At 44.9% G+C, this 20,037-nt stretch overlaps 1 protein-coding gene across 1 annotated transcript in view; it reads left to right on the top strand.

Moving 5' to 3' along the window:
* Positions 1-20,037, top strand: part of SHOC2 (SHOC2 leucine rich repeat scaffold protein) — a 151,972-nt gene that overhangs the window by 57,820 nt on the left and 74,115 nt on the right. The window contains exon 2 of the mRNA XM_082267557.1: positions 5,567-6,478. Within this exon, the coding sequence (XP_082123683.1) occupies positions 5,776-6,478 (703 nt within the window). The 5' untranslated portion in view covers positions 5,567-5,775. The remainder of the gene's footprint in view (positions 1-5,566; positions 6,479-20,037) is intronic.

Consider the following 20,037-nt stretch of genomic DNA (forward strand, 5'->3'; position numbering starts at 1 on the left):
ATAACACTCCTTCTCTTGCAGCTCTCTCAGCTTGCTCACTCTTTATTTGCAGTTCCCCGTTGCATAGGCCCATTTCCTGACCTCTCAATGGGAGAATCTCTTTTCACCTTTATGAAGCCCCCTTGTCTCCTAGCCTGAGATCTCTTTTCACCTTTATGAAGCCCCCCTGTCTCCTAGCCTGAGACCGCCTGGCTTTTAGGTGGAGCACGATTGTCCCCCTCCCCTAGATGGAGCCCTGAGCTATGGCCAGGTCTTTGAATATAAGGCGCACTCACACCTGCAACTGCACCCATACTCAGATACGAGAACCCCCAGAAGTGGTTCGTGCTATTAGGCAGGCCATACACAGTGCAAATTTCTTTTTTGCAGGAAAAAAATTACACGGTTCCCCCATCAACACACAGTGCTGACAGGGGAATCCCTCCTGCCGAGGAATTGTCTGCTCCCAGCAGAAGCGGGCGGGGAAGCCACACCCACCGGGAGAAGACAGGGTTTATTGCTAGCGGCTATAGCAGCCGCTAGCGATAACTGCAAGAGAATCCGGCAGGCTGGTTGTATCCAAGTTGATCGATCAACTTGGTACATTCAGCCTGCCCATTAATGGTTTGAATCTCGGCCAGGTCCTGAAGAACTAGATGAGATTCGAATTGTGTATGGCCGGCCTTAGCAGGAGGCAGCTCTGTTAATAGCAATTGGAGGCTGCCATCTCCTGCAGTTAACTGCAGCCATTCACATGTGATCACTGCATATGCCATTACATGCGAGTGGCGACAATTGGCTGCAGGAACCAAGGGGCTTCCATTGCTTTCAATTGGGCTGCTTTCCATAGCTAATTTCAGGAACCCCTTCAGGGGTTCTTGCATGTAATCGGAGTGTATGTGAGTTCGCAGGTGTGAATGCACCCTAAAGATGTGTGCGCACACAAAGCTGGTCTGTCTCCAGTCTCGACCTGGACAACCGGGTTGGGAGCTTCGTCCCTCTCAAACTCGGATTGCCAAACTGAGTTAACCATTTATGTATTATGGGTGGTCTATTGGTGATGTAAGGATCCGAATTTGGTCCCCCCTTATAGCCAGGTAGTTAAAATACACTGATCTAGAGTTGGTCCATCTGCTGATTTGTAGTATGTCCTACTCAGTATGAATGTACAGGGAAGGGGGCAGTACCACGCAGAGGTTTACTTTCTATTTAAAGTTTAATTTTGCAACAGGAGGGAAAATTCTGTCATTTGTCAGGTAAGCAAATGCCTATGAGAGTGCATGCTTTTGCACGGTCAGGGGAAAAAAAAAAACATTTGATAAAGAGTAGATTGTATTTGAGTAGCGAATGTTATTGTGGTCATTGTGGTTGAAGCAGCTCAAAGGTGTGTCGTAAATATCTCTGAAGGTTCTCATTTATACAGGTCATGGTATAGCTAGTATTAGTCACAGAACGCCTAGGTTTATATTAAAACGTGGGGCAGGAAACCAGTGATCTGTGTGAGTTTCCCACACTATGTACAAAACGCACTGCAGTTGGGATCTGCAGGGGATATTAATGTTAATAAGCCCTGAAAATCAGCTCGCAAACGCAGTGCAATCAGATTGCATGGTACATTTATACTATGGAATCTGGTTGCAGCGCATTTCCAAAAGTAGTGCATGAACTACTATTGGTGCGGTTTGATGCCCATTTAAAATGGGCTCAAATTGCACCACACTAATTTGCGTGTGAGTTGAACAGTAACGCTGTGTGCGTTCCTGTGCGATTTATAATGTGAACCTGTGCTTTGACTTGTTCTGTAATGTTGAGGATGATTTTGTAGCTTATCTTCAGTTCTTAGGAGTGTCAGGATAATACCCTCGCATCTACAGCCACGCCAACACTTTTGCAGATTTGCAGATTTCCTGCCCCCAAAGGATGGGATTATATAAACAGAACAGGATGGTTCATCAACTTTCACATATTTTATCCTGTTCCTGGACAATTGACATCTGGGACTCCCCTTCACAATGCCTTCATCTGGTTTTTACTTCAGGACAAACCTTTCTTCAGGCATCTAGGATCCAATGTTGGCTTAGAGGGGACCATCATGTAAATCTTTGTGCCTGTGCGGTTCTTGTCTGTCAAATGTCTGTCAAAGATCAGTCTCTCACCTTTTCAGTCTCACTGAAAAGTTAAGCTGTTGCAGTCTGATCGCTGGGGCAGATGAGGAAATGCCCTCTTGCCTGCAGCAGACCGACATCTCAGTCTAGTCAATGTCACTGAACTGGAGTGCTTGGAAGTTCAAATGCACATTAGAAGAAACAATAAGTATTGTCAAAATTATTTTAAAATGTATTTGGATATAGGTGTGGATCAATGATAAATGTGATCCGGATCATCTTAACCATTGGGTTATACTGCCCCCTACAGGAGTAGGACACTAGGCAGAAAAATTTTGGCTATGCCTGTGGGCAGTCCCAGAGGGGTATACTCCCTCTCTCTGCTATAGGTGCTCAGCTTTTTTTCTGCCTAGTTAGGAGTAAGGACCTAGCAATTTGGTCCTGGCCATTTTTTCCCTTTTTAGATCTTTTTCCTATTTTTTTTTTCCCCCTGTGAGATCTACAATCAACTGCCAGACTGGGCAACGGGCTGGATAATCTAGATCCAGGGGTCATCCCAGTCTGGCCAGCAAGTGCATGCAGAGCTCAGCTCGACTCTAGGTCAGCCGCAACATAGCCCAACCGGGCGGGGGATGGCCTGCGAGTTAAACTCCTCACGAGGTCGCATACGATCGGGTCTCGGCCTGCGTCGCAGTGTTCCTCTGGGCCGACAGCCCCCAATTTGGATGGAGAGGGGTTCTGTCTGAAGTGGTGCCAGCTATGGTTCCTGGCATGGTAAGTAACTTTCACCCTTCTCCCCCTGGAGGGTTTTGGGTTGGACGTGGGCCCCTCCATAAGATGGTCGGAGCTCCAGGTTCCCCTCCTTCCCATTAGGCGCCCCCCTTATCGGTTCGATAGTTCCTATGAGCCATCTCGCTCCCTCATCCGCGCGCACTCCCCCCCCCCCCCCCCTTATGCTGGGGCTGTGTGGGTGGTCTAGTCCACCTCCTGGCGTGGGGGCAGGGTGCTGTGCAGGCGATGGGGGGGTGCCTTGCCGGCGATCGGCTGGGGGGGCGGTTGTACCTAGTATGGCCCCCTGCCAGGGCCCCCCTATCCTCCTGCCTGTGCCTGATGCTAAGGGATCCCTCCAGGGGCCCTGGGAGCCTTGTGGTACCGCGCGGGGCTACCATTTTGTTGTAGCCTGTGTACTGAAATGCACTGTGGCCATGTTTGTGTAGTCCGGTGGCCATCTTGCAGTGGTTTTGCATTGAAATTAGCGGCGACCATGACAGTGGAGCCTTTTTGGGTGGTGATTTTGGTGGTGGGAGCTCCTCCTCATCCCCTGGTGCTGACTCCTGGATCATTTCATTTCCTGATCACTGCATATGGGGTGCAGATTATCCTGGTGGCTGCCGATTCCTGTTTCTGCGGGGTGGTGAGTCTGGTGGGGTCCTCTCCCTCTCTGCTGAGAATCGATTGGTGCTTGGTTACTGGCGACCGGGGAGTGCTGCCAGAGGATAGTGAGGATGATTCCTCCAGCTCCACTGTAGCCGTGCATGAAAAGGCGCTGATGGACTCACTGATTGTATCTGTTCATGACACCTTAAAGATGGAGAAGGCAGCTGAAGCTAATTGTTTTTAGAACCTCTGTCAGGTTTTTTTCCCCCCTACCATCTTTGACTATGGGAAATTTCTAAAATGGGACAAACAGGAAGTGAGAGGAAATCCCTGCAAATTAAGGGAATCCATTGGGAACTCCCAGGTTACCTTGGCTAAAGTCTCCATCTGAAGATTTCCCCTCGATTTCATTTCTGGGACAGCCCAAAATTTGGGAGTTTCTTTTACTTTCAATAATGCTAAACCAGACCAATAGGGAGGATGAACAGGGGGCACATGGAGCAATAAAACCTGACCAGGGCTCTAATCCCTCTCCACTCTATCCAAAATCAAAAAGCTTCAGCTCACACTTTATAATCCGATACATGAAACAGTTTTTTTCCTTTTTCATGAATAAATAAGCTGATCAATCTAATCACCAATGCCGGTATTAAATGATTTGTTTTGCCCAAGTAAACTCATACATTCTGCTGGAGAGCTTGTTTCAAAAAACAGATTCAGTAGGCAGATCACCAAGTGAAAATAAAGGAAAGCCTAAAGAAAACGAATGCAGCAGTCACATCTAAGAATTTGTAAGTTGCAATATAATGTTTGCTTTTGGATTTAATACTGCTTAAAGCGGAGTTCCGGGCACAGATGTCATTTTTCAATAAGCATACCCCGGAAATGACGTGCGGGGCCGGTGCCGTCGCATTGATTCCTGGGAGCGATGACGTTCAGCTCCCAGGAATCATCGCGAGGCAGGAAGTGACGGGGTGAGCCGCGGCTCCGAGGGAGGAAGTACCCTCAGGTGAGTATTTACGATCTTCAATTACAAGGTGAGTTTTAAAAAAAATAAAAAAACCTAACTATCCAATTCCTTTTCAGGTCATCCAGAACTAGCGGACGGGCACAAAAAAAAACTTCGATTTTGTGCCCGGAACTCCGCTTTAAGAGCCGGTTCACACTGGGGCGACTTGGTCGCCTGACAAGTCACCGTGGGTCGCCTGCCATAGATTAGCAACGGACCCATTCTAATAGGAGCGACACAAGTCGCTCCGACTTAGAAAAAGGGTCCTGTACTACTTTGGGGCGACCTGCATTGACTTCAATGATATGAAGTCCGTGCATGTCGCTCCGAGGTCGTGACTTCACAGGTCGCCCCCGGCAAGTCGGATCGCCTCAGTGTGAACCGGCTCTTAATGTGTTATAAACCTTGTTTCTTTGTTTCATTATAATGGTTTATGTATATAAAGGCAGCCATATTTTCAGATTCTGTGCCATATACACTATATCCAAAACTAATAAAAAAATGGTTTGGCTGAAGTAAGACTTTTAAGTAAGTTGCTCAGGTTCTGTAACTACATACGGTGCCTTGAAAAAATATTCATACCCCTTGAAATTTATTTTTAAAAACATTTATCATTTTCCTTCCACTTCATTTATGTGTCACTTTGTGTTTGGTCCATCACATAAAATCCCCAAAAAATACATTTTGGTTGGAATGTGACAAAATGTGGAGAATTTCAAGGGGTATAAATACTTTTTCAAGGCACTGTATATGAATGGTTATCATTGGATCATGCCACTTTGATGTCCAAAGTCGCATGACAAGTCGCACAAGTGGGAATGGGGTGTAAAACTGTGCCCTTGACTGCAGTGCATGAAGCCAGATGCCGAGTGATTGCATCCAAGAAATCCATTTAAAAAAAAAAACACTAATATGTTCCTAAAACGGAGGATAAAAAAATATAATAGATGTGACTTTACAACAACTTTTGACAATTAGGTGTATGTTCTCTTAAATGCTGATTACATGGTTTTGTTTTATTTAATTTTTTTAATGTTTTTGTTCTCCACCTTTTTGTATTGTCTTGGTTTTTAATTTCCTCTGTTTTTTACTTCAGATGATCTAGCCTGGAGCTCTTACTTTTGGTATTTGGCTGCCTGCTTGGATTGTTGCTCACCGAATCCCACCCCCCCCCCCCTCCCAGGATACAATATGTAGCAGAGGGATATTTCTGACCTGCATCTACTCCTTTCCAAGACCAGGGATTTTACCACGTGTTGCTTTCCACTCTGAGTTCATGAGGTTCTTGGCTTACGGGTTTGCACCATGAGTACCAGTGTGGGTAAAGAGAAGGACCCTAAGGATAAGGAGCCGAAGGGGCCTGCAACGGTAAAGGACCGTGAAAAGGATCCCAAGGCCTCTGGTGGCACTCTGAAAGACAAAGACAAGGACCTTAAGACCAAAGTGAAAGATGCCAAAGAAGGGAAGAAAGAGGCCAGCGGGGCACAGCCTGGGGTGGCATTTTCTGTGGACAATACGATAAAACGTCCCAACCCAGCACCTGGAATGCGCAAAAAGGCCAGCAATGCTGAGGTGATCAAGGAATTGAACAAATGCCGGGAGGAGAACTCCACTCGCTTGGACTTGGCCAAAAAGTCTATACACCAACTCCCGGCCACCATCAAGGAGCTCACACAGCTATCGGAACTTTATTTATACGGTAACAAGCTGCCTTCGCTACCGGCAGAGGTGGGCTGCCTGGTGAACTTGGTAACGCTGGCGCTTAGCGAGAACTCTTTAACCAGCCTGCCGGACTCTCTGGACAACTTGAAGAAGCTACGCATGCTTGACTTGCGGCATAACAAGCTGCGAGAGATCCCACCGGTGGTGTATCGGCTTAGCTCGCTCGCCACGCTATTTTTGCGCTTTAACCGTCTCACTACTGTGGAGAGGGACATTAAAACCCTGACGAAGCTAACGATGCTGAGCATCCGGGAGAACAAGATCAAACAGTTACCAGCAGAGATCGGTAAGGGGATATCGGTGATTATGCATGACTTGTAATAAGTTGTCATATTCTGTGCCACTCTGAAAAATATTGCATGATAAGCTCCACTTTTGTTGAGAAAAAAACAATCCCCTCTGAATAATCCTGTGTTTGACCACATCCTATCCAAACTGATTTTGAATGAGAAGGTTTAGTTAAAGTGCTATTAAAGGCATTTTTTTTTTTTTTTAGCTTGTCGTACTTACCCGCTTTGTGTAATGGTTTTGCACAGAGCAGCCCCAATCCTCCTATTCTCAGGTCCCAGTTGACACTCCTGGCCCCTCCCTCTTGCAAAACATTGCGCCTTTAAAACCACTTAGGCTCCATTCACACTTGTAGGACTCCCAAGGTTGTGCAACTTTGACGCAACTTTCGATACGACTTTGGCTTTGACCAGTGAGAATGGACATGCATTTGCATTTGTATATAATTCAGGTACGACTTTCATGCAACTTCCTAGGGTTAACATTGAAGTCAATAGCCCTCAAGTTGCATTAAAAACAAACCAAAGTAGTGAATGAACAACTTTGACATTGCTGCAACTTTAAGACGTGCATATATGAATTGATATTATTGGAAAACATCGAGAACGACTTGCCATGCAACTTTGATGTCCAAAGTTGCGTGACAAGTCGCACAAGTATGAATGGAGTCTTAAACTCCTGGTGCAATCTGTGTACAGTGTCCTTATCCTTTAGAAGTAATTAACCCTTAGTGCCGGCTCACACTAGGTCGCTCCGACTTAGAGGGCGACCTGTGAAGTCGCGTGCAGCGCGACTTCGGCGTGACTTGCACGGACTTTATAAAATTAATGTTAATGCAAGTCGCCTCCAGGTCGCCCCGAAGTAGTACAGGACCCTTTTTCTAAGTCGGAGGGACTTGTGTCGCTCCTATTAGAACCGGTCCTGTACTACTCAATGGACCGCGATGGTGCATGACTTGCCAGGCTGACCAAGTCGCCTGACAAGTCGTATTAGTGTGAACCGGCACGAAGGGCTGATTCACACCAGGTGCAGTGTTTTTTTTTTTTTTTTTTTAATCTGCATCAAAAAACGCATGCACAGTGATTTCCATGTATTCCAATGGCCCTATTTCACACCTGTGCAGACTTGTTCCAGTGCAGTCAACAAAAGTAGAACATGCTGCAATTTTTCTGTATTGAACACCTCTAGAACAGTGTTAATTTTGGCAGCAAATTTCAATTTGGTTTTAGTCTTAGGACTAAAATGGCATTTTAGTTTTAGTCCCATTTTAGTCTTCTGCAAGTGTTTTTAGTTTTAGTCGTATTTAGTCGACTAAAACTCCAGTACATTTTAGTTGACTAAAGCTCCAGTACATTTTAGTTGACTAAAGCTCCAGTACATTTTAGTTGACTAAAGCTCCAGTACATTTTAGTTCACTAAAGCTCCAAAGCTCCAGTACATTTTAGTTGACTAAAACTCATACTCTATAATCGAATGGGTGTAGTTCAATTGTAATTTGTAATGCATTATTTAAGCATTTCTCTACAATTTCCAAACTCATTATATACTACTGCTGGTCCTGGAGTGAAAAATCTAATATGTTATTATTTATGGTATTAAGCTTTGAGCATGCACCAGTGTTAATTTTGGCAGCAAATTTCGATTTAGTTTTAGTTATAGTCTTTTGACAAAAATGCCATTTTAGTTTTAGTCGTATTTTAGTCATCTGAATTGTTTTAGTCGACTAAAATTGTGTTAATTTAGTCGACGAAAACGTTTTAGTTGACGAAATTTACACTGCTCTAGAACATGGTAAAATGCACTGGAAAGCATTAAACGTCTCGGAAAGTACATGTCCTGAACTTCTGAAAATTGGCCTGGGCAGAAGGAGTGAAGTGCCCAGTATTGAAGTGGTTAAACTCAGAGCAGGTTCTCTGGATTTTAAGTTCAAATGGCTGATGCAATATAAGGAAAGAATCTTAAGTAATTACAATGTATGAATTAGGATTTTATGTTTTAGGGAACACAACAATGTATCAAAGTGAGCTTTTATATACTTGCCCGTAGTCACTTGGTAAAGGATGCAGAATCACAATTAAGGGTAGAGAGACAAAAGTTAATTCGCTAAATATTTATCGTCAGAACAAAGATGAACTATATAAACAGGGAAGAAGTGGAATAGTTTCCTTCATATAGGATGTGTGCTCCATTTCCTTGTTTACAACGCCGATCTAAATATTGCTTTATTCACATGTCTAAACATGACCTGAATAGTTCATGCTTTTATTTTAACCGAAAACATATGAACACCGAACAGAGCGCCTGCCTGCAAATGACTTCCCACGGCAATGCAGTTAATGCAGATTACTGATCCAGCACTTCTTTCCAACTCCACTATATGACAAGACACATTGTCACTTTACATACAGCTTATCGATCCAGCACAGCTTCTTCCTCCCCTATATAAAAAGATGAACACTGTCACCTTACATACAAACTTAGGCAGGCCATAGACTGTACAAATTCCTTTCCTGCAACCACAGGGGAAGCCATCCCTGCTGGGAGAAGACTGTTATTATTGCTAGCAGCTATAGCAGCCGCTAGCAATAATCTCAAGTACATCCGGCATGCTAGTTGTACCCAAGTTGATCGATCAACTTTGTACATTCATGTGTAAATACAGTGCAGTCCATTGGAAGTAGACACAATTGAATGTGGGGTTGAAAAATATAAGATGGTGAGTCCCAAGTGAGGAGGTGAGTTTGACTGTCCAAAGTGATGTAAGTGATCAAGGAAGCAGATGGGTCCCCACACAATCAGGATAAAAATCAAATGCGCACATCATGCAACGCAGTAGTGAACGCATGCGGAAACCCTGCCCACATATGTAAACAGTGTTCAAACCACACATGTGAGGTATCCCTGCGATCGTTAGAGCGAGAGCCAGGGGCGTAACTACAGGGGTTGCAATTGCAACCGGGCCCCATGCTCCAGGGGGGCCTGTGCGGCTCCTATGTACACCTGCATAGGAGGGGCGGTGGGAGCAGATGGTAGAGAAATCACTGTCCTCCTTTTTCCTTCTGTAGCTGCAGGAGGAAAATGGAGGAGATTGGATCCTCTGTATGCTACCCCTGCCACTCCTCCTATCCAGTTCACTTGTGTTCTACTGTCTCCGGGCCCCTGTGTGCTCCCTTGCCCCCCCCTCCCCCACTGTGCTGCCAGTGGCCTGGAGGGGGGTGGGGGTGGGGCTGGGACCTTCATGGTTTTTTGCACAGGGGCCCTGAAGGTTCTAGTTACGCCTCTGGTGAGAGCAATAATTTAAGCCCTAGACCTCTTCTGTACCAAAGTTTGTCACCATTCCGCGAGTGTGCGCACTTTTGAAGCATGACATGTTGGGTGTCTATTTATTCGGCGTAACATTATCTTTCACATTATGGGAAAAAATGGGCTAACTTTACGGTTTTCTTATTTTTTAATTAAAAAAAAAAAAGTGAATTTTTTCCCAAAAAAAATTGCGTTTGTAAGACCGCTGCGCAAATATGGTGTGAAAAAATGTTGCAACAATCTCAATTTTATTCTCTAGGGTCTCTGCTAAAAAAAATATTTATATATATAATGTTTGGGGGTTCCAAGTAGTTTTCTAGCAAAAAAAAAAAACTGATTTTAGCTTGTAAACGCCAAGTGTCAAAAATAGGCCTGGTCTTAAAGTGGTGAATCACCACTGGCTGCATTTTTTTACTTAACACACAAAAAAAGACTGAATTATTATTTTTTTTTTTTTCTTATTTACAAACTTTTGTAATGTAAACAAAATAATATTTCTTCACTCATGTGCGCAGACGGTGGCACTGGTGGGCATCAGTGATGGGTCTGCGCTTCTAATCAGGGCAGGTGTTCTCACTGAGAAAAAGCCCCTTATTGGCTCGGCTCTCCTCATGAATTGTCAGCGTGAGGAGAGGAATGCTGATGTCTGGCATTTCCTAGTTACGCTGTGATTGGACACAGCTGATCACATGACATGGTAAAGAGCCTACCTCATAGGCTCTTTACTGTGATCAGAGATGTGGCATGTCCGAGGGACACACCGATCGGTGTGCACAAGAACGGCCCGTTCTGAATGACATCCAGTCAGAATGGTCAAGCCACTGCCCAGCCATCAATCTGCTATAGGCCAGACGGGAAGGTGTTATATGGTTAGTCCATCTTCACCAAAAAAGTACGGGTTGCCTGTAGATAAAAACAACTGTACTACTTTAACCGGTTGCCGACCGCCGCACGACTATATACTGCTGCGGTCAGCCCCGGCCAGGCAGAGTGACGTAGGGGTACGTCACTCGCCTGTCACTGACTTGTGAGCCAATAGCGGGCGGGCGCGCGCCCGCCCCGGCTCGTTCACTGACAAGTCAGTTTGTGTGACTGGCGGACCCGATCGTCCGTCGGTCACTCACAATCGCTCCGGTGAAGGGAGAAAGTCAGGCAGCTAATGTAAACAAGCCGCCTGTCATTCTCCCTGGTGTAAAAATGGAGATCAGACGGTTCTACTATGTAGAACCGTTGATGTGTTTTTATACCTCAAGCCATGTCCCTTCACAGTTAGAAACACGCCCCTAGGACACACTTAACCCCTCCCTCTCCAATACAGTTATCCCCTTCCCTGCCAGTATCATTTTTGCAGTAACAGTGTATATGTATAGCACTGATTACTGTAGAAATGTCACTGGTAACCCCAAAAGTGTCAAAAATGTCAGTCAAGGTTCCGATCTGTCCGCCGCAATGTCGCAGTACCACAAAAAAATCGCACATCGCCGCCATTACGCATTAAAAAAAAAAAAACACCAAAAATGACAAAAATCTTTCCCTTTGTTAGTAAACGCGATAACTTTTGCGCAAACCAATCAAAATAAGCTTTTTGCGTTTTTTTTTTTTTTTTTTTTACCAAACATATGTAGCATAAAACAAATTGGCCGAAAATGTTAAAAAATTTTGATTTTTACATTTTTTTTTTTTTTTGGGAATTTCATATAAAAAAATGTGAAAAATATTGTTATTTTTGCAAAATTTACGCTCTTTTTTTTTTTTTGTTTATAGCGCATGATCAAAAAATCGCACAGGTGATCAAATACCACCAAAAGAAAGCTCTGTTTGTGGGAAAATAAGGACGTCAAATTCGTTTAGGTACAGCGTCGCACGACCGCGCAATTGTCCGTTAAAGTCACGCAGTAAAAAATCGCAAAAAAACCCCTGGTCAGGAAGGGGGTAAAATCTTCCGGGGCTTAAGTGGTTAACTAAATTTGGGTAAAGCCCTTGCTGTAGGTGTAGGCCACTTAAGTACCTCCTAAAGCCTGGGTGAAAAGCTCCTAGAGATGACCTCGTCCCGTCCTATTTTGTTAGGATGTTGCTAATATATGCTGCATGGACAACACTGTGTTGCTGGGAAGCTGTCAGTCAAATCCTGAGGAGAGGGAATGGCTGAGTGGCTTGTAGTCAAAGGGCCTAAGAGCTGCTGGTGTCTATGCATAGACTATTGGCACGACGGGCTGTTGTCCTGGCTGGGTACATGCTTGTAAGGGTGGCTATAGAGCAGGGGTCTTCCAACTTTGGCCCTCCAGTTGGTCAGGAACTACAATTCCCATCATGCCTAGTCATGTCTGTGAATGTCAGAGTTTTTCAGTGCCTCATGGGATGTGTAGTTCTGCAACAGCTGGAGGGCCGTAGTTTGAGGATCCCTTCTATAGAGGAACAGATGCATGGCACACAGTGTGCATACAAACAAATGGCTGCCACTGCTGCTCTTCACATGTAACCAGCCTTCTGAGCCTCTGAATACTCCTGGATGCAGACAGTTTGTATCCAGGTATGTGAAGGTTGATTGGTGCGCTACAATGTGATCTAGTGTTCATATAAATAATGAAGACACACACCTATATAATATAATATAATATATATATATATATATATATATATATATATATATATATATATATATATATATATATATAATATAATATAATATAATATAATATAATATAATAAACATAAACAAAAATTCAATAAATTATCCACCAAGTGATTACAATTAAAACGAAAATTGGTGAGTGTTCAATCATACACGTGCTGAGTCAACAACTTGACAACACATAAATGTCCAAAGTGAATGTCCAAAAATCAATAAATTATCCACCAGGTGAATACAATTTTAAACGAGAATGGTGAGTGTTCATACACGTGCTAAGTCAACAACTTGATGACCTATAAATGTCCAAAGTGGGTGTTGAACAAACTGGATCTCTTTCCAACGAAAAGATAGTGATGTAAGAATGTGATGAAAATAAACTGGTGATGAAGTGATCTCGATAAGGTGTAACCATTTCCCACCCCCTTTTTAAATGTGCTTCTTACCAGATTAAAAAATAGAAAGGGCATATAAATGATCGTTCTCGAGAAACTTCTGATAACGCCTCAGAAACTCAGGGTGAATCAATATTCCCTTCACCAAGTGTTCAGACAGCTCCTTACCAGATGTAAAGAAATGAAGAGCATTTCAAAACATTCCTTTTCTTCCTGTACTGAAATGATGGGAAAGTTTCTCCTGGCACTTGTACTCGATTTACCATCTTATCCCTTGGCCCACTTCCTCTTCTTTTTGACACTCCTTTGATTGATTGCACTCTGACATCATCAAGTGCAGTGCAGGACGATCAATCCTGAACTGTATGCAAGGACACTAGGGGTCCATCCACACCCCGGAGCATTAGAGAGGACAGCAGCTAGTGGCAGAAAGAAGTATAAGGTACCCTGACACCACTCTTGATCAGCGGCCGTTCCTTCAGAGCGCATGCACCAGTGATGTCACTGGCTGCATGTAAGGTAAATATCTCCTAAACAGTACATGTTTAGGAGATATTTAGAGTATCTATAGGTAAGCCTTATCATAGGCTTAGCTATAGGTACAACTTGCAGAGGAGGGTTTACTTCTTCAAGGCAGGGAATGTATTAAGTAAAAACAAAGTTTTGACTTTGGAACCACTTTAGGGCCCTTTCACATTGAATGCAGTTGGATGCATTTTGAACTGCACTCCATAGACAGCCCAAAATCAAGGCAATCCTATTGGCAAGGTTCACATCATTGTAGTGCAGCACAGTTAAAAAAAAAAAAAAATAGAACATGCTGCTTATTTCTGCACCACAAATGCAGGGAACGCGCTTCAGATGCAGTGCATCGCACCCCTTTAAGCCAAACGCAGTGCTAAATGCAGCGCAAAATACATTTAAGGGTGTGTAAACATGCAGTCAAAACCAATGCAGTTGTGTGCAGTTTCTGGTGTGACTATGCCCCTAACTAAGCATGCTTTACTGATCTTCCCTGTACTCTTGCTGCCCCGATCTGCTGCTAGAATGCTTGAGAAATTCACAGTATTTTAGATTTTAGGCAGCGCGGCTTTTAATGGGCAAAACACAGGTTTATTTTTAGCAAGTATTTTTGATCTTCGGTAATCCATAGGGAATTTTCCTGCTCTGCAGCTGCATTAGCTGTGAAGTCAGTAAAGTTGTAGTATTGTTTAGTGACGGGTTTTGGGATGCTAAATTTTCCTGTTAGTGTTTCTCCCATAAACTGGGAAAGCCTTGGCATCGATTTTGGTTATATTAAGTTAATTTAGCAGAGCCTGATATGAAAACAATATTGTCCTTTATGTTTAAATTCCATTGTTTGAAAGCATAACCGTACATATGTGAAATCTGGCTGATAGTTTCTTGCAAGGCAAGAGTTAAACAATGATGTAATCTTCCCAAGCAATGACATAATGCTGTTGGTTTGTTCAGCGCCGGCTAAAAAATTATTTTCCGTTTTTGTAAAATAGTCCCAGTGCCAGGATCTAAAGACTGCCTAATCATTCTTTCCAGAAACACAGGCTTGTGCTGAAAGCAGCATATTTGGAACAGCCTTCAAGGAAAGAGCAGCATGGGTGACGTTGTGTGACAATGCAGAGAAGGTTGAATTTTAGGTGCTGAGAACTCCAGTTTGATAGATTTCTTTGTAGGGAAACTTCTGCCAAAATAGAAGATTACAGAGGAACTTTGGTCATTTAGGAAAAATAATATAATAATAATAAAAATAGAAACTTATTAGTCCAAGAGCCCAGTGTTGTCTTCTCCTGGGCTGGTTCTTCACCGCTCCTTGGGTCCCCTGTGTCACTATCTTGGCTGCGGGAAGCCGGCTGTAACTTCCCTGCTGTTTCACAGCCACCACCTCACTGCGCATATGCTAGACCAGGGTTTCTCAACCAGGGTTTGGTGGAACCCTAGGATTCCTCCTGAGGTTGCTAGGGGTTGCTTGAGCAATGGGCAATTTCTGCCTCTCCGATAAGTTCCCAATGATACCATTGTTCCTTTTAGCTCTCTGTAAGGGGGAAATTCTTCCCAATGATGACAATAGTAAGGAGCATTCTTCCCACTGACTCTCACACTGTCATGAGTTGTTGGTTTTTAATTTTAGCAGAGGTTCCTGAGACCAGAAATTTATTTTAAAGGTTCCTCTGTGATGAAAAGCTTGAGAGAGGCTTCACTGGGCTTGCAGACTGGTACTTAAGCCCCCTGGGACGTCCAGCCCCGCGGGACCTGGGACGTCCAGCCCCGCGGGAACCTGGGACGTCCAGCCCCGCGGGAACCTGGGACGTCCAGCCCCGCGGGAACCTGGGACGTCCAGCCCCGCGGGAACCTGGGACGTCCAGCCCCGCGGGAACCTGGGACGTCCAGCCCCGCGGGAACCTGGGACGTCCAGCCCCGCGGGAACCTGGGACGTCCAGCCCCGCGGGAACCTGGGACGTCCAGCCCCGCGGGAACCTGGGACGTCCAGCCCCGCGGGAACCTGGGACGTCCAGCCCCGCGGGAACCTGGGACGTCCAGCCCCGCGGGAACCTGGGACGTCCAGCCCCGCGGGAACCTGGGACGTCCAGCCCCGCGGGAACCTGGGACGTCCAGCCCCGCGGGAACCTGGGACGTCCAGCCCCGCGGGAACCTGGGACGTCCAGCCCCGCGGGAACCTGGGACGTCCAGCCCCGCGGGAACCTGGGACGTCCAGCCCCGCGGGAACCTGGGACGTCCAGCCCCGCGGGAACCTGGGACGTCCAGCCCCGCGGGAACCTGGGACGTCCAGCCCCGCGGGAACCTGGGACGTCCAGCCCCGCGGGAACCTGGGACGTCCAGCCCCGCGGGAACCTGGGACGTCCAGCCCCGCGGGAACCTGGGACGTCCAGCCCCGCGGGAACCTGGGACGTCCAGCCCCGCGGGAACCTGGGACGTCCAGCCCCGCGGGAACCTGGGACGTCCAGCCCCGCGGGAACCTGGGATGTCCGTAATCCCCTTTAAAACTACTTTTACCAATGGAAACTTTTTTTATTTTGCTAGTAAATACCTTATTTTCTTCTTTATTCATCCTCTCCTCACTTTCGGGTCCGACCACCAATCAGCGATTACTCTATTCGCAGGGGGTGCTGGGATGTATCTCATGGCATGAAATCTCGCATTATTACACAGGAGTCCTAAGGTGTAGTTTTTGTATTGAGGCCGTGCTCCGCCCCGCCTCCTCTCAGTGAGCGAGGACTGAAAGCATTATATCCTCACTGAGCTCACTGAGAGGAGGTGGGGCGAAGGCGGGGCAGAGCACGGCCTCAATCCAATGCATACAGTACAGCTCACTGAGAGGAGGCGGGGCAGGCCACGGCCTCAATACAAACACTACACCTTAGGACTCCTGTGTAATAATGCGAGATTTCATGCCATGAGATACATCCCAGCACCCCCTGCGAATCGCCGAATGACGTAATCGCCGATCGGCGGCCGGACCCGGAAGTGAGGAGAGGATGAATCAAGAAGAAAATAAGGTATTTACTAGCAAAAAAAAAAAAAAATTCCATTGGTAAAAGTAGTTTTAAAGGGGATTACATACATCTAAAGTTACTAAAATGGGTGGAACTCCACTTTAAGTCCGTTGTTACCATTGGTTTTCCTCTGGTCATCTCCAGGACAGCACACCTAAGAGATGAATTCTCCCTCCAAATAAATGTGTCTGGAAAACAAGTTTTAGGATTGTTTTTTAGTAATGCACCATATGGCCAAAAGTTGGTGACCATCACACCCTTTTAAGCTTGTTGGACATCTGACTCTAAAAACATGGGGGATTATAGTGTTACTGCTGCCTACCCCACTGGGCTGAAACAAACCAATGTAGAACATTGCTGGAAGCATGTGGCCTTCCCTGGGGCAGGTTGTTACACGAGAGAAGTGTTAGAAGAGGAAATGTATATACACTCAGGGATCCTAATGGGATGGGCAGCTTTGTCATCCTCACTAATTACCTTTTGCTTATCCCTTTTTCCTGTTAGTAGTAAAGATATGGGTACTGCAATCTTCTGTTTCATAATGCCATTTCGCTCTGGAGATTGCTTTTTTGGGGTGATGGCTGAATAGGCTGAGAAAATGCATATGTGGAAGCTGATCTACCATATATAGTAGGGTTGCATAGATACCGTTTTGTTTTTTTTTTTTACCGGAAAGTACGAGTGTGGATGCTTTCGGTCGCTGACACCGAGTACCGATACCTTCGCGGTGTGATTTGAGCCCTTAAAAAAATGAATGCAGTGCGATTCCTGTCCAAATCACATGCAATTTCCCCCACTGCTCCTGTGTCATCCCAGTATAGAAAGACCGGGACGCGTCATTTTAAGAACTGCAGCAATGGGCAAACCGTTTTATTGAAATTTTTTTTATCACAAGTACATATTATATCTTGCATGTCAATTCTAAAACCACGGCGATTTTCAATGCTTACAGGGCTGGAGGAGATGTATAGGCGATCCACCCCTATGCTGACATCACTTCCACCCTTTACCCACAGGGGTCCCGGAGCTTCCTACATCTCATCCAGCCCTGTGAGCACCACAAGCGACTGTGGTTTTGGATTTAACATGCAAGATCTATTATGTACTTTTTAACATTGAGTTGTGATAAAAAAAATTTTTTTAATAAACTATTTGCCCATTGCTGCATTTCTTAGATGGCGCTTCCCTGCCTTTTTATACTAGGATGATGGATCACACAGGAGCATTGGGGGAAACTGCATGGGATTCAGGACAGAAATCGCACAACATTCCTGTTCAAATTGCATGTGATTCTTTGCAGTGAAATTTGAGCCCTTTCATTTTGTATAGGCTCAAATCGCACTGCAAAGGTATTGGTTTCGGGTATCTGGAGCATTTGCACAAGTACTCCATATTGGCATCGGTACAACCCTAATATAAAGGATTTGTATTTGTCCATCCATGCTCTGTCACTCTGCTCCTTCTGGCTATCATTATGTTCTTGGCATGTGAACACGGCAGCACAACTGATTTGGCTCCTTGCACTACTTTTTTCCCCTCCTGCCTCCTCCTTATCTGGTCTCTACTGTACAGGAACTTCAAGAGGCTGATTTCAAATTCAGATATTTAACACCACTAAATATCTATCCGCCATAACCCCGGTATTTTTTTTACACTGCAGGCATTCCGCTTTAACATGAAAGTTGTCCCAGCGGCGGATTCCCACCTCTCCCGCCGCTTCCTGGCCGTTTTCCTGACTTACCAGAGCCATCGGTAGCGGGGAAAACTATCTGATCCCCCTGTGCTGATGGGCAGCAAGATGGCCCCCACTTGTCTCTATGCCCTTGGAGGACTAGAGCGACGTCCAACATCTAAATACTTTTTTTTTATTTTTTTGCTTTTAAGTGTAAATGTGAGATCTGAGGTCTTTATGACCCCAGATCTCACATTAAAGAGGACCTGTCCTGCTTATTTTTTATTACAAGGAATATTTACATTATTTATTTAACCTTGTAGTAGGAATAAAAGTGATCAAAAAAATGAAAATAATTTTAAAGGGACAGTGTAAAAATAAAAAGTAAAATATGAAAAAAATTTAAAGCGCCCTGTTCCTCTGAGCTCTCGTGTAGAAGCGGACGCATACGGAACCCGCGGCCACATATGTAAACAGTGTTCAAACAACACATGTGAGGTATCACCGCGATTGTTAGTGAGAGCAATCATTCTAGCTCTAGACAACCTCTGTAACTCTAAACTTGTAACCTGTAGAAGTTTTTACCTTTTCACCTGTGGAGATTTGGAAGTTTTTCGCCATTTCACGAGCATGTGCAATTTTAAAGCATGGCATGTTGGGTGTCCCTTTACTCGGTGTAACATCATCTTTCACAGTATAGCAAACAAATTTGGCTAACTTTACTGTTTTTTATTTTTTTAATTCAAAACCTGTATTTTTCCCAAAATTGCGATTGTGCAAATACAGTGTGACATAAAGTATTGCAGTGATCTTCATTATATTCTCTAGGGTTTCTGCTAAAAAATAAAAATATACAGTATCCCCCAAAAGTGAGTACACCCCTCACATTTTTGTAAGTCTTTTATTATCTTTTCATGTGACCACACTGAAGAAATGACACTTTGCTACAATGTAAAGTAGTGAGTTTACAGCTTGTATAACTGTGTAAATTTGCTGTCCCCTCAAAATAACGCAAGACAATGAAAATGTCAGAATTGGGCCTAGTTAGCCATTTTCCCTCCCCGGTGTCATGTGACTCGTTAGTATTACAAGGTCTCCGGTGTGAATGGGTAGCAGGTGTGTTAAATTTGGTTTTATCGCTCTCACTCTCTCATACTGGTCACTGGAAGTTGTACATGGCACCTCATGGCAAAGAACTCTGAGGATCTAAAAAAAAAAAAAAATTGTTGCTCTACATGAAGATGGCCTAGGCTATAAGAAGGTTGCCAAGACCCTAAAACTGAGCTGCAGCACAGTGACCAAGACAGCGGTTTAAAAGGACAGGTTACACTCAGAACAGGCCCTGCTATGGTCAACCAAAGACAATGAGTGCACAGGCCCAGCATCATATACAGAGGTTGTCTTTGTGAAATAGACATATGAGTGCTGCCAGCATTGCTGCAGAGGTTGAAGGGGTGGGGGGTCAGCCTGTCAGTGCTCAGACCATACACCACACACTGCATCAAATTGGTCTGCATGGCTGTTGTCCCAGAAGGAAGCCTCTTCTAAAGATGATACACAATAAAGCCCACAAACGATTTGCTGAAGACAAGCAGACTAAGGACATGGATTACTGGAACCATGTCCTGTGGTCTGATGAGACCAAGATAAACTTATTTGGTTCAGATGGTGTAAAGCATGTGTGGCAGCAACCAGGTGAGGAGTACAAAGACAAGTGTATCTTGCCTATAGTCAAGCATGGTGGTGGGAGCGTCGTGGTCTGGGGCTGCATGAGTGCTGCCGGCACTGGGGAGCTTACAGTTCATTGAAGGAACCATGAATGCCAACATGTACTGTGACATACTGAAGCAGAGTATGATCCCCTCCCTTCGGAGACTGGGCCGCAGGGCAGTGTTCCAACATAACCTCCAAGACTACCACTTCCTTGCTAAAGAAGCTGAGGGTAAAGGTGATGGACTGGCCAAGCATGTCTTCAGACCTAAACTCTATTGAGCATCTTTTGGGGAATCCTCAAATGGAAGGTGGAGG

Source organism: Pelophylax lessonae (genome assembly GCF_965119305.1).
Source record: "Pelophylax lessonae genome assembly, chromosome: 9".
Lineage (NCBI taxonomy): Eukaryota > Metazoa > Chordata > Amphibia > Anura > Ranidae > Pelophylax > Pelophylax lessonae.